Source organism: Pelodiscus sinensis, unplaced genomic scaffold (assembly GCF_049634645.1).
Source record: "Pelodiscus sinensis isolate JC-2024 unplaced genomic scaffold, ASM4963464v1 ctg104, whole genome shotgun sequence".
NCBI lineage: Eukaryota > Metazoa > Chordata > Testudines > Trionychidae > Pelodiscus > Pelodiscus sinensis.
In genome coordinates, this window is record NW_027465824.1 from 211164 (window position 1) to 223432 (window position 12269).

The 12269-nt window shown below is 68.6% G+C and overlaps 1 protein-coding gene across 3 annotated transcripts in view; it reads left to right on the plus strand.

Annotated features, from left to right (window-relative positions):
* The window catches only part of MAPRE3 (microtubule associated protein RP/EB family member 3), a 64070-nt gene that overhangs the window by 32030 nt on the left and 19771 nt on the right, over positions 1 to 12269 (plus strand). For 2 of the 3 annotated variants that reach the window (XM_075914576.1, XM_075914577.1), the window contains exon 2: positions 7624 to 7751. In XM_075914576.1, coding sequence (XP_075770691.1) covers positions 7624 to 7751 — 128 coding nt within the window. Of the gene's footprint in view, positions 1 to 3321; positions 3407 to 7623; positions 7752 to 12269 lie in introns of those variants that run through there. The other variant, XM_075914578.1, reaches the window with a different exon arrangement.

Sequence of the window (12269 nt, forward strand, 5' to 3'; positions counted from 1 at the left end):
AGAGGCGCTCGTCGCCGTGGCAGGACAGCAGCCCCGTAAGACGAGGGGTTGGGGCTGGTCGTGCAGCGCCAGACAGGACTTGGCGGCGGGTGTCCGGTGTGACCGCCGAGGCCAGAGGCGAGACCAGCAGCACACGTGAAAACCCACCGGCTGCGGCCAGGGCGTGTCCCTGCTCCATAGCCAGAGCGGGGCGAGCCTGGGGCGGGGCGACGGCCTTGCGTGTCCCACGGGTGGCACAGAGCACGCCTGGGCAGAGCCGGCTTGTGGCGTGACGGCGGGATGTCACCGCTAAACCCTGCCAAGGGAGCGGGGCTGTGCCCCGTTAGGCCGTGCGCCAGCCGCTGAGCCCTGCGAATCCGCAGGTGGGAACACGGGCACCCACAGCTCATCAGAGGCCAAGGAGAACAACCCCCCCTTGTGACACCCTCTTAGATACTTGAAAACCGCTCGCCTGTCCCCTCTCAGCCTGCTCCTTTGCAAACTAAACCAGCCCAGTTCCCTCAGTCTTCCCTCCTAGCCCATGTTCTCCAGACCTTTCAGCATCCCTGGGCCCTCTCCGGTTTCTCCACATCTTTCTTGAAATGCGGTGCAGCCCGCATGCCGTGCGTTTCCCACTGCTGCTCCCCAGGGGCTGGGGAGCCTGGCCCGGCTCTGGCCCGGCTCTGATCATGCAAGTCATCACCAGACGTCCCCGCCGGAAAGCCATGGCTTGTCATGCGCCTCCCCCCCCCCCCGCACGACCACCCGTGGGACACGCAAGGCCGTCGCCCTGCCCCGGGCTCGCCCCGCTCTGGCTATGGAGCAGGGACGCGCCCTGGCCGCAGCCGGTGGGTTTTCACGTGCGCTGCTGGTCTCGCCTCTGGCCTCGGCGGTCACACCGGACACCCGCCGCCAAGTCCTGTCCGACGCTGCACGACCAGCCCCAACCCCTCGTCTTACGGGGCTGCCCATGGGCGTAGCAGCCGGCCGTCTAGTCTGGGTCGGGGCTGCCAGGCTCTGTGCAGCCCCCCGAGCGCGGCTCGACCCCGCCGCTTGCTGCAGGCCAGCTGGGCTGTACACGCCGGGGCACAAGTGCCAAGCGTGCTTGGGGGGCTAAAAATAAATAGCACAGCTACTGCCGGGGCAGCTGGCGGAGTGGAAATAGCTGCGCCCGTGAGCCCCCCTGCCCAAAATAACCTGCCCCTTGCAAGCCTAGACCCCCCCCCCGCACCTGCTCGAGTCCCCACTGTTCCCTAGGGCGGAGCGGCGCCTCCCATCCATCCCACATTGGTGTCCGCCCGGCGGGGGGGCAACCTGAACCGAGCTTCCAGGGGCTGGTGGGGCAGCCGGTGCTGGAGGCTTTGGGGGTTTGCAGATGATCCCTGAGAAACGAGCTGTGGAAGGAACGGAACCGGTCACCGCCCTTGGCCCTTGCGGCCTGCGCCGCGCTCCTGCAGAGAACGAAGCAAAGCGAGGGCCCTTTCCGCCGCTTCCCTTCGTGGAGCAGGGGAAACGTCCGGCCAGGCCAGGCCTAGGAGCATGTCTGCCCAGCCTGGGGCGGCCGGGGGTCACCTCGCCCCCCTCGCCGAGACGCTGCCTCCGGCGGGAGCGAGTGGCGCTTTTGGCCCGTCCCACATGGGTCCTGAGATGGGTTTTGACTCGTGAGCTCCTGCCGCAGCCTGGACCTGCCGGCTGCTTGTCCTGGGGTCATGGTTCGGCACGTGCCCGAGGCTGCTGCGGCATTTCTCTGGAAGGAAGAGGCCGGAGCCGCCGGGAGCTGGGGCTGTGAGGACGACAGCCGGGAGCATGAGACTCCGCAGGGGCGTGGGCGCTGGCGAGACTTTGGCCCGTTTAAAGGGCGCTTCCCAGCAGGCTCTGGGCACGGAGCGGCAGGCCCGGGAGGACACTCGGCCCCGAGGAGATGCTGCCGTTCAGAGCCGAGAGGGGAGAGGAGACTCCCCAGGAGCCGCAGGGGGAGGAGAAAACCAACCCGTTGGCTCGGCTGCGGCCCAGGTACCGGTGCGGCGGCCAGGGCGGTTCCAGTCCTGCAGCCAGCGCCGACCGGGGAGCCGGCTGGGTCCTGAGGCAGGACGCGTCTGATGCCGACTTGGAGCTCTCCCGTTCCCACCGTCTCCAGCGCGGAACAAGGGGCAAGCCGGGGAACGCCCAGTCGCCCAGCAGCCATTGCTGGACAGGCCCTGCCCCATGGAGCCCCGGGGCTGCCGGGGCACTGGGCTGGCATGGCTGGGGTGGGGGCGTGTCGCTGCCTCGCCCACCTGGGCATCTTTAGCAGGCACTGAGGCTGCAGGTCCCAGCATGCAGTGCGGCCTGGCTGCTGGAGCGGTGCATGCTGGGAGCTGTAGTCGGGGTGCCGCAGGCTCGGTGTGGCTACCCGACTCCGCCCAGCCGGGCAGGTGCCCCCAGCTGTCAGCTCGGGGCTATTTTGGGAAGTGCTGGAAGGAGCCGGGGAGGCTGCAGCGAGTGCCTGGCCCAGCTGCCTCGGCAGCCTTTTCCGGCTGGCTGCAGGCTCGGCACCGACCCCTTGGCTGCTGCGGCGCCCTCCGAGGGACGGGGCCTGGGCGGCCAGCTGCAAGGCGGTCACTGCACGCGATGTGGGGCTGGGCTGGTCCGCAGGGGGGCGCTGGCGCTGACGTGGCGGAGGGGGCACAGGGCTGGGCCAGGACAGGTCCCTGCGCCCAAGGGGTGGGGGGCCAAGGAGGGAGTGGGGCTGACCCCGCCCCCCTCCTCTGGGGCTGGGACCTGCTGGGCAGCACAGCCTCCGCCACCGCGGGTGCAAGGCCGAGCGTGCTGGGCAGTCGCAGGGCTGGCCTGAGACGGGCAGGGGACCCGCATGCCCTCCTGCCTCGTGGCGCCCTGCCCCCGCCCTGCCCAGCCCAGCCTCAATGCCCATCCCTGCCCCTGCCCCAGCCATGGGCGTGGGCCAGGGCCTGGCTGGCTCCCTTCTGGCAGATCTCCTGGGGTGCTTGGCTGGTTCCTGGGGGCCAGCAGGAGGGCACGCTCCCCTCCCCAGTATCCCCAAATCACGAGGGGGCAGCTTCTCCTCCCCCCCTCAGGAGCCAGGCTGCACCTGGGGATGTTTCCAATGGGACTGGTCCTGCCACCAGGCCCCCACCCTTCCCATGAGCCCCCCCACGGCCAACCCCTCCTCTGGGGAGTGACGGAGCCCCCCAGGGAGAGCCCCCAGCTGCCCCTGCAGGGAGTCTCCCAAGAGTCAGTCGCACCCTCCCCCCAGCAGGCCCCCATTGAGGCCTGTGCCCCTTTTGTGGGCGTGGCCAGGGTGAAGGGCCCCCGTCCTGCTGTCTGATTGGCTGGGAGGGGGGGGCTCTGTGACACAGCAGCTGGCTGGCGGGGGGGGGCAGTGCCCTGGTGAGGTGCTGGGGCCGCGGCAGGCCGGAGCCTCGTCCAGGTGACTGCTGGGGTGGGCAAGGGGGGCTGCCAGGGGAGGGCCCGGGCTGCCTGGCAGCCTCGCTAGCCCAGGGGTGGGTGTGCACACAGGGCTGCCTGCAGGGCCATGCCTGGGCACCGGCCTCCCCCGGGGCTGCCCTCTACCCCCCCCTCCCCCGGGGCTGCCCTCTTCCCCACCCCCCATGCCTGGGGCTGCCCTCTACCCCCCTCTCCCCCGGGGCTGCCCTCTTCCCCACCCCCCATGCCTGGGGCTGCCCTCTACCCCCCCCTCCCCCGGGGCTGCCCTCTTCCCCCCCTCCTCTGGGGCTGCCCTCTTTCCCCTCCTCCCCCGGGGCTGCCCTCTTTCCCTCCCCTCCCCCGGGGCTGCCCTCTTTCCCTCCCCTCCCCCGGGGCTGCCCTCTTCCCCACCCCCCATGCCTGGGGCTGCCCTCTACCCCCCCCTCCCCTGGGGCTGCCCTCTACCCCCCCTCCTCCGGGGCTGCCCTCTTTCCCCTCCTCCCCCGGGGCTGCCCTCTTTCCCTCCCCTCCTCCCCTGGGGCTGCCCTCTTTCCCTCCCCTCCCCCGGGGCTGCCCTCTTCCCCCCTCTCCCCCGGGGCTGCCCTCTTCCCCATGCCAGGGGCTGCTCTCTTCCCCCCCTCCTCCAGGGCTGCCCTCTTCCCCACACCAGGGGATGGCCTCCTCCCCCGGGGCTGCCCTCTTCTCCCGCCCCCCATGCCAGGGGCTGCCTTCCTCCTCTCCCTTCCCTGGGGCTGCCCTCTTTTCCCCCTGCTCCCACCAGGGCTGCCCGCCTCCCCCCCGCTGGACGTGTCCCACTGCCATGGGGGGCGAGCCCCCAGCCTGGGCAGAGCGACTGACACTAGTGGGGCATGAGCGGGAAGTGGCAGCAGGGCCATGGCTCACCCTGCACATAGACTGGGCTGGGGCTGTTTTAGCCACATAAGCACGGCCGTGCTGGGTCAGACCAAAGGTCCATCCAGCCCTACTGTGGACCCATCTGCCGACAGTGGCAGCACCAGGTGCCCCAGAGGGGGTGGACCGAAGACAATGATCAAGCGATTTGTCTCCTGCCATCCCTCTCCAGCCTCTGACAAACAGAGGCCAAGGACACCATTTTATCCCCTGGCTAATAGCCTTTTATGGACCTAACCTCCAGGAAATTATCCAGCTTCTCTTTAAGCTCTGTTATAGTCCTAGCCTTCACAGCCTCCTCTGGCAAGGAGTTCCACAGGTTGACCACACGCTGTGAGAAGAACTTTCTTTTATTAGTTTTAAACCTGTTACCCATTCATTTCATTTGGTGTCCTCTAGTTCTTCTATTTAGGGAACTAATAAATAACTTTTCTTTATCCGCCCTCTCCACACCACTCATGATTTTATAGACCTCTATCCTATCCCCCCTCCGTCCCCTCTTTTCTAAACTGAAAAATCCCAGTCTCTTTAGCCTCTCCTCACATGGGACCCGTTCCAAACCCCTCATCATTTTAGTTGCCCTTTTCTGAACCCTTTCCAAGGCCAAAATATCTTTTTGGAGGTGAGGAGACCACATCTGTACACAGTATTCCAGATGTGGGCATACCATATCTGCTAGTTTTAGGGCACAAACAAGAGCCCCTAGGTTGGTCTGCTAGGCGCAGCTCTTGGGCCTGGTGCCCCGTGCCGGGCGCGGTTCTTTGGCCTGGTGCCCCGTGCCGGGCGCAGTTCTTTGGCCTGGTGCCCCGTGCCGGGCGCAGTTCTTTGGCCTGGTGCCCCGTGCCGGGCGCGGTTCTTTGGCCTGGTGCCCCGTGCCGGGCGCGGTTCTTTGGCCTGGTGCCCCGTGCCGGGCGCGGTTCTTTGGCCTGGTGCCCCGTGCCGGGCGCGGTTCTTTGGCCTGGTGCCCCGTGCCGGGCGCGGTTCTTTGGCCTGGTGCCCCGTGCCGGGCGCGGTTCTTGGGCCTGGTGCCCCGTGCCGGGCGCGGCTCTTGGGCCTGGTGCCCCATGCCGGGCGCGGTTCTTTGGCCTGGTACCCTGTGCCGGGCGCGGTTCTTTGGCCTGGTGCCCCGTGCCGGGCGCGGTTCTTTGGCCTGGTGCCCCGTGCCGGGCGCGGCTCTTGGGCCTGGTGCCCCATGCCGGGCGCGGTTCTTTGGCCTGGTACCCTGTGCCGGGCGCGGTTCTTTGGCCTGGTGCCCCGTGCCGGGCGCGGCTCTTGGGCCTGGTGCCCCGTGCCGGGCGCGGTTCTTTGGCCTGGTGCCCCGTGCCGGGCGCGGTTCTTTGGCCTGGTGCCCCGTGCCGGGCGCGGTTCTTTGGCCTGGTGCCCCGTGCCGGGCGCGGTTCTTTGGCCTGGTGCCCCGTGCCGGGCGCGGTTCTTTGGCCTGGTGCCCCGTGCCGGGCGCGGCTCTTGGGCCTGGTGCCCCATGCCGGGCGCGGTTCTTTGGCCTGGTACCCTGTGCCGGGCGCGGTTCTTTGGCCTGGTGCCCCGTGCCGGGCGCGGCTCTTGGGCCTGGTGCCCTGTGCCGGGCGCGGTTCTTTGGCCTGGTGCCCCGTGCCGGGCGCGGTTCTTTGGCCTGGTGCCCCGTGCCGGGCGCGGTTCTTTGGCCTGGTGCCCCGTGCCGGGCGCGGCTCTTGGGCCTGGTGCCCCATGCCGGGCGCGGTTCTTTGGCCTGGTACCCTGTGCCGGGCGCGGTTCTTTGGCCTGGTGCCCCGTGCCGGGCGCGGCTCTTGGGCCTGGTGCCCCGTGCCGGGCGCGGTTCTTTGGCCTGGTGCCCCGTGCCGGGCGCGGTTCTTTGGCCTGGTGCCCCGTGCCGGGCGCAGTTCTTTGGCCTGGTGCCCCGTGCCGGGCGCGGCTCTTGGGCCTGGTGCCCCGTGCCGGGCGCGGTTCTTTGGCCTGGTGCCCCGTGCCGGGCGCGGTTCTTTGGCCTGGTGCCCCGTGCCGGGCGCAGCTCTTGGGCCTGGTACCCTGTGCCGGGCGCAGTTCTTTGGTGTGGTGCCCCGTGCCGGGCGCGGTTCTTTGGCCTGGTGCCCCGTGCCGGGCGCGGTTCTTTGGTCTGGTGCCCCGTGCCGGGCGCGGTTCTTTGGCCTGGTGCCCCGTGCCGGGCGCGGTTCTTTGGCCTGGTGCCCCGTGCCGGGCGCGGTTCTTTGGCCTGGTGCCCCGTGCCGGGCGCGGTTCTTGGGCCTGGTGCCCCGTGCCGGGCGCGGCTCTTGGGCCTGGTGCCCCATGCCGGGCGCGGTTCTTTGGCCTGGTGCCCCGTGCCGGGCGCGGCTCTTTGGCCTGGTGCCCCGTGCCGGGTGCGGTTCTTTGGCCTGGTGCCCCGTGCCGGGCGCGGCTCTTTGGCCTGGTGCCCCGTGCCGGGCGCGGTTCTTTGGCCTGGTGCCCCGTGCCGGGCGCGGTTCTTTGGCCTGGTGCCCCGTGCCGGGCGCGGCTCTTTGGCCTGGTGCCCCGTGCCGGGCGCGGCTCTTTGGCCTGGTGCCCCGTGCCGGGCGCGGTTCTTTGGCCTGGTGCCCCGTGCCGGGCGCGGTTCTTTGGCCTGGGGTGACCCTGCTTGGCCCCAGGACGGGAGGGAAATGCCTGCCGGCCCCAGGCCCTCCAGGGCAGCGGGGCGTCAGTGGGGCGGGGCCGTCGGGGGCAGTTTATGCAGGTGGGGAGATGTTTTGCTTTTCTGTGTCTCATAATAATTGGCAGCCCCCAGCTGGAAACTGTGGCACTAGGGTTGCTGTTCCTTCCAGGGTAGGGCCTGCCGTGGAGTGGGGAGCAGGAGAAGGGGCTCTGGGGGGGCTGTGCTGTGGGGGGGTCTCTGGGGGGGTTGTGCTGTGGGGGGGGCTCTGGGGGGCGGCTGTGCTGTGGGGGGCTGTGCTGAGGGGCGGGGCTCTGGGGAGGCTGTGCTGTGGGGTGGGGCTCGGGGGGGCTGCGCTGTGGGACTCTGGGGAGGGCTGTTCTGTGGGGCGGGGCTCTGGGAGGGTTGTGCTGTGGGGGGCTGTGCTGTGGGGCGGCGCTCTGGGGGGGTTGTGCTGTGGGGGGCTGTGCTGTGGGGCGGGGCTCTGGGGGGCGGAACCTGCAGAAGCAGCACCCCCTACCCGCCTTCCGCCCTGGCCCCCTGTGGGCCTGTGTGTGCCCCCAGGCCGCCCCCCGTTGCCCTTTGGCTGCCCCAGGCCACATGGGGGGCCCAGTGTTTCCTGGGGACACTTCGCACCTGAGCCCGGGCGGAGGAGCCGCCCCCCACGTCCTGACGCGTGTCTCTGTCCCCAGCTGGGGCATGGCCGTCAATGTGTATTCCACATCCGTGACCAGCGAGAACCTGAGTCGCCATGACATGCTGGCCTGGGTCAACGACTCCCTGCACCTCAACTACACCAAGATCGAACAGCTCTGCTCAGGTAGGGCCCAAGGCCCAGGGGCTGGGACGGGAGGGGGAGCCCAGGGACCGCGGCGAGCTGGGGGGCGGGTTTCCGGGCACCGCCGAGAGGGCCAAGTCAGGGCAAAATGCTGAGACAGGACGACTGCCAGCCCGGGCCTGGGTCCTTCCCCATGGGCCACCCAGCCAGCGACCCCGAGCGCGGCTGTTCCCCACCCTGGCCAGCAAGGAGCCGCACGAGCAACCCCCGAGACACCCAGAGCTCCCTGTGCCCCCCAGCTCCCCCACACAGGGGAGAGGTTATAACCCATCCCCCACCTCCCCTCGGACACCCCAGAGCTCCCTGTGCCCCCCCCAGCCCCCCTCACACAGGGGAGAGGTTATAACCCATCCCCCACCTCCCCTCGGACACCCCAGAGCTCCCTGTGCCCCCCAGCTCCCCCACACAGGGGAGAGGTTATAACCCATCCCCCACCTCCCCTCAGACACCCCAGTGCTCCCTGTGCCCCCCAGCCCCCCTCACACAGGGGAGAGGTGATAACCCATCCCCCACCTCCCCTCAGACACCCCAGTGCTCCCTGTGCCCCCCAGCCCCCCTCACACAGGGGAGAGGTTCTAACCCATCCCCCACCTCCCCTCAGACACCCCAGTGCTCCCTGTGCCCCCCAGCCCCCCTCACACAGGGGAGAGGTGATAACCCATCCCCCACCTCCCCTCAGACACCCCAGTGCTCCCTGTGCCCCCCAGCTCCCCTCACACAGGGGAGAGGTTATAACCCATCCCCCACCTCCCCTCAGACACCCCAGTGCTCCCTGTGCCCCCCAGCCCCCCTCACACAGGGGAGAGGTGATAACCCATCCCCCACCTCCCCTCAGACACCCCAGTGCTCCCTGTGCCCCCCAGCCCCTCCTTACACAGGGGAGAGGTTCTAACCCTTCCCCCACCTCCCCTCAGACACCCCAGTGCTCCCTGTGCCCCCCAGCCCCTCCTTACACAGGGGAGAGGTTCTAACCCTTCCCCCACCTCCCCTCAGACACCCCAGTGCTCCCTGTGCCCCCCAGCCCCCCCTTACACAGGGGAGAGGTTGTAACCCATCCCCCACCTCCTCTCACACACCCCAGTGCCCCCTGTGCCCCCCAGCTCCCCCACACAGGGGAGAGGTTCTAACCCCTCCCCCACCTCCCCTCGGACACCCCAGAGCTCCCTGTGCCCCCCAGCTCCCCCCACACAGGGGAGAGGTTATAACCCATCCCCCACCTCCCCTCACACACCCCAGAGCTCCCTGTGCCCCCCAGCTCCCCCCACACAGGGGAGAGGTTATAACCCATCCCCCACCTCCCCTCACACACCCCAGTGCTCCCTGTGCCCCCCCAGCCCCCCCTCACACAGAGGAGAGGTTCTAACCCATCCCCCACCTCCCCTCAGACACCCCAGTGCTCCCTGTGCCCCCCAGCACCCCCACACAGGGGAGAGGTTATAACCCGTCCCCCACCTCCCCTCAGACATCCCTGTGCCCCCCAGCCCCCCCTCACACAGGGGAGAGGTTCTAACCCATCCCCCACCTCCCCTCAGACACCCCAGTGCTCCCTGTGCCCCCCAGCCCCCCCACACAGGGGAGAGGTTCTAACCCCTCCCCCACCTCCCCTCGAACACCCCAGTGCTCCCTATGCCCCCCCAGCCCCCCCTCACACAGGGGAGAGGTTCTAACCCATCCCCCACCTCCCCTCAGACACCCCAGAGCTCCCTGTGCCCCCCAGCTCCCCCCACACAGGGGAGAGGTTATAACCCATCCCCCACCTCCCCTCGGACACCCCAGTGCTCCCTGTGCCCCCCAGCCCCCCCACACAGGGGAGAGGTTATAACCCATCCCCCACCTCCCCTCAGACACCCTAGTGCTCCCTGTGCCCCCCAGCCCCCCTTACACAGGGGAGAGGTTATAACCCATCCCCCACCTCCCCTCAGACACCCCAGTGCTCCCTGTGCCCCCAGCCCCCCCCACACAGGGGAGAGGTTATAACCCATCCCCCACCTCCCCTCAGACACCCCAGCGCTCCCTGTGCCCCCCCAGCCTCCCTGACACAGGGGAGAGGTTATAACCCATCCCCCACCTCCCCTCGGACACCCCAGTGCTCCCTGTGCCCCCCAGCCCCCCTCACACAGGGGAGAGGTTATAACCCATCCCCCACCTCCCCTCACACACCCCAGTGCTCCCTGTGCCCCCCAGCCCCTCCTCACACAGGGGAGAGGTTATAACCCATCCCCCACCTCCCCTCAGACACCCCAGTGCTCCCTGTGCCCCCCCAGCCCCCTTACACAGGGGAGAGGTGATAACCCATCCCCCACCTCCCCCAGACACCCCAGTGCTCCCTGTGCCCCCCAGCCCCCTTACACAGGGGAGAGGTGATAACCCATCCCCCCACCTCCCCTCACACACCCCAGTGCCCCCTGTGCCCCCCAGCCCCCCTCACACAGGGGAGAGGTTCTAACCCATCCCCCACCTCCCCTCAGACACCCCAGTGCTCCCTGTGCCCCCCAGCCCCCTTACACAGGGGAGAGGTGATAACCCATCCCCCCACCTCCCCTCACACACCCCAGTGCCCCCTGTGCCCCCCAGCCCCCTTACACAGGGGAGAGGTGATAACCCATCCCCCACCTCCCCCAGACACCCCAGTGCTCCCTGTGCCCCCCAGCCCCCTTACACAGGGGAGAGGTGATAACCCATCCCCCCACCTCCCCTCAGACACCCCAGTGCTCCCTGTGCCCCCCAGCCCCCTTACACAGGGGAGAGGTGATAACCCATCCCCCACCTCCCCCAGACACCCCAGTGCTCCCTGTGCCCCCCAGCCCCCTTACACAGGGGAGAGGTGATAACCCATCCCCCCACCTCCCCTCAGACACCCCAGTGCTCCCTGTGCCCCCCAGCCCTCCTTACACAGGGGAGAGGTTCTAACCCTCCCCCCGACTCCGGACAGGCTCTCCCAGTGCCAAAGGAGCAGCCCCAGTCCCAGGGCGATTTACCCCTCAGGTCTCACCCCAGGGCTCGCTGGGCCCGGCCTGTGGCATCTCGCATCCAGGTTTATTAGTAAGCGAAAGAAAGAAAAGGTTGAGAGTAAAAATTTTAAAGGGAACAAAATTCCATCCACCCGTCACAAGTCTGCCGCCTGCTCCGTCTCTGGCGTCAGCCCTTCCGGGCCCCGCTCAGAGGAGCCCCCAGGGCCCGTGGAGGGAACCCTGTTCTTCCAGCCATGGCGCCGGGGGTGCTCCGCGTTGGTGTCGGGCTTGTCCCAGCGCCGCAGATGGGAGACTTGGATGAGCAGTATCCGGTTGGGCTGCGCGGGCGCGGGAGGGGTGCGGGCCGGTCGCGCCTTTTGGAGTTTGCCGCGGCCCGACTCCCCTGTTGCCTCGTTGCCGCCCTTGGCTGCAGACAGCTCCAGCGTGTCTCCTCCTCACGCTCTGTGGGGAGAAATTGCGTTCTAGTTCGTTAAGTGCTGGTCTGGTTCTCATTCACGCGGGGAGTTAGCTGGCGGTGGTCAGTCGTTCCTGCGCAGTCCCTCTGGGGCAGCGCGCCGCCAGGTGGGCCCCTCGGGCCTTTACTTCGGAAAAAACGAGTGAGCAAGAACAAGGTAGAAGCACAGAGACAACGTGGAATGACAAAATGCCTGGAGCCCCAGGCTGGGAAGCTGCGAAACGCCGCGACCCTACGCCCGCTTCAGACTCCTGTATTGGCGCCTGGGTGAGGCGCGTTCCTTGTCGCAGCCCCGCGGCCAGGCCTCGCGAGGACGGAGCGGAGGCTGCTCCCGCGACGCTTTGACAAAGCGCTCGAGCCCCGGTCAGACAGGGGGCAGGCGTCTGTCACAGAGGAAACCCTCACGCTCTCTTGCACCAAGACTGGCGCAGAGAGGTCTCGCCGGCCCGCTCCCTCGCGCCCCGAATTAGCGCGGGAGATAAGCCAGGCCGTGCCCCCGTGCTGCACCCACGACAGAACCCGATCCCCGGTGGGCACAAAGCGCGGCACCGGTTACCCCGGCACTGGAGGGGTCTGGCAGCTGGGCCCCTGACAAGCCCAGGGCACAGCCAGCACTGACTGGACCCGCGGCCCGAAGGAGGCTAGGCCCAAATCTCCCAAACCCTTGTCTTGCCCACCGTCACTGCCGGCATCGCGGCAAACCTTGTCCGGCCACCTGGGCTCTTCGGTGTCCCCCTGGGGCTCGTCATCGCGACGTCGCCGCTCGGCCTCGCTGCAGACTCCCACCAGCAGGAGCGTTTTCTCCAGCAAGAGTCCACGCGGCTTGCCAAGGACATCGACCGCGGCTTTCTCATCACCCCCGTGGGTGCGAGGGAGCCCCCCTGCCCGGCCCCCCCAACCAGCTAGGTGCCCTCCTCCCCCGGTGTGACGGACCGGGCCGTGTCTGGGCACAGCTGCGGGCGTCCGCTCAGGGCGAATTGCTCGAATCCGGGGCTCTTTACAGTCCCCCTGACTGGCGACCTCTCCAAACAGGCCACAAACCAGTCTCACAGAGCGCTTCAGCTGCCTGCCTGA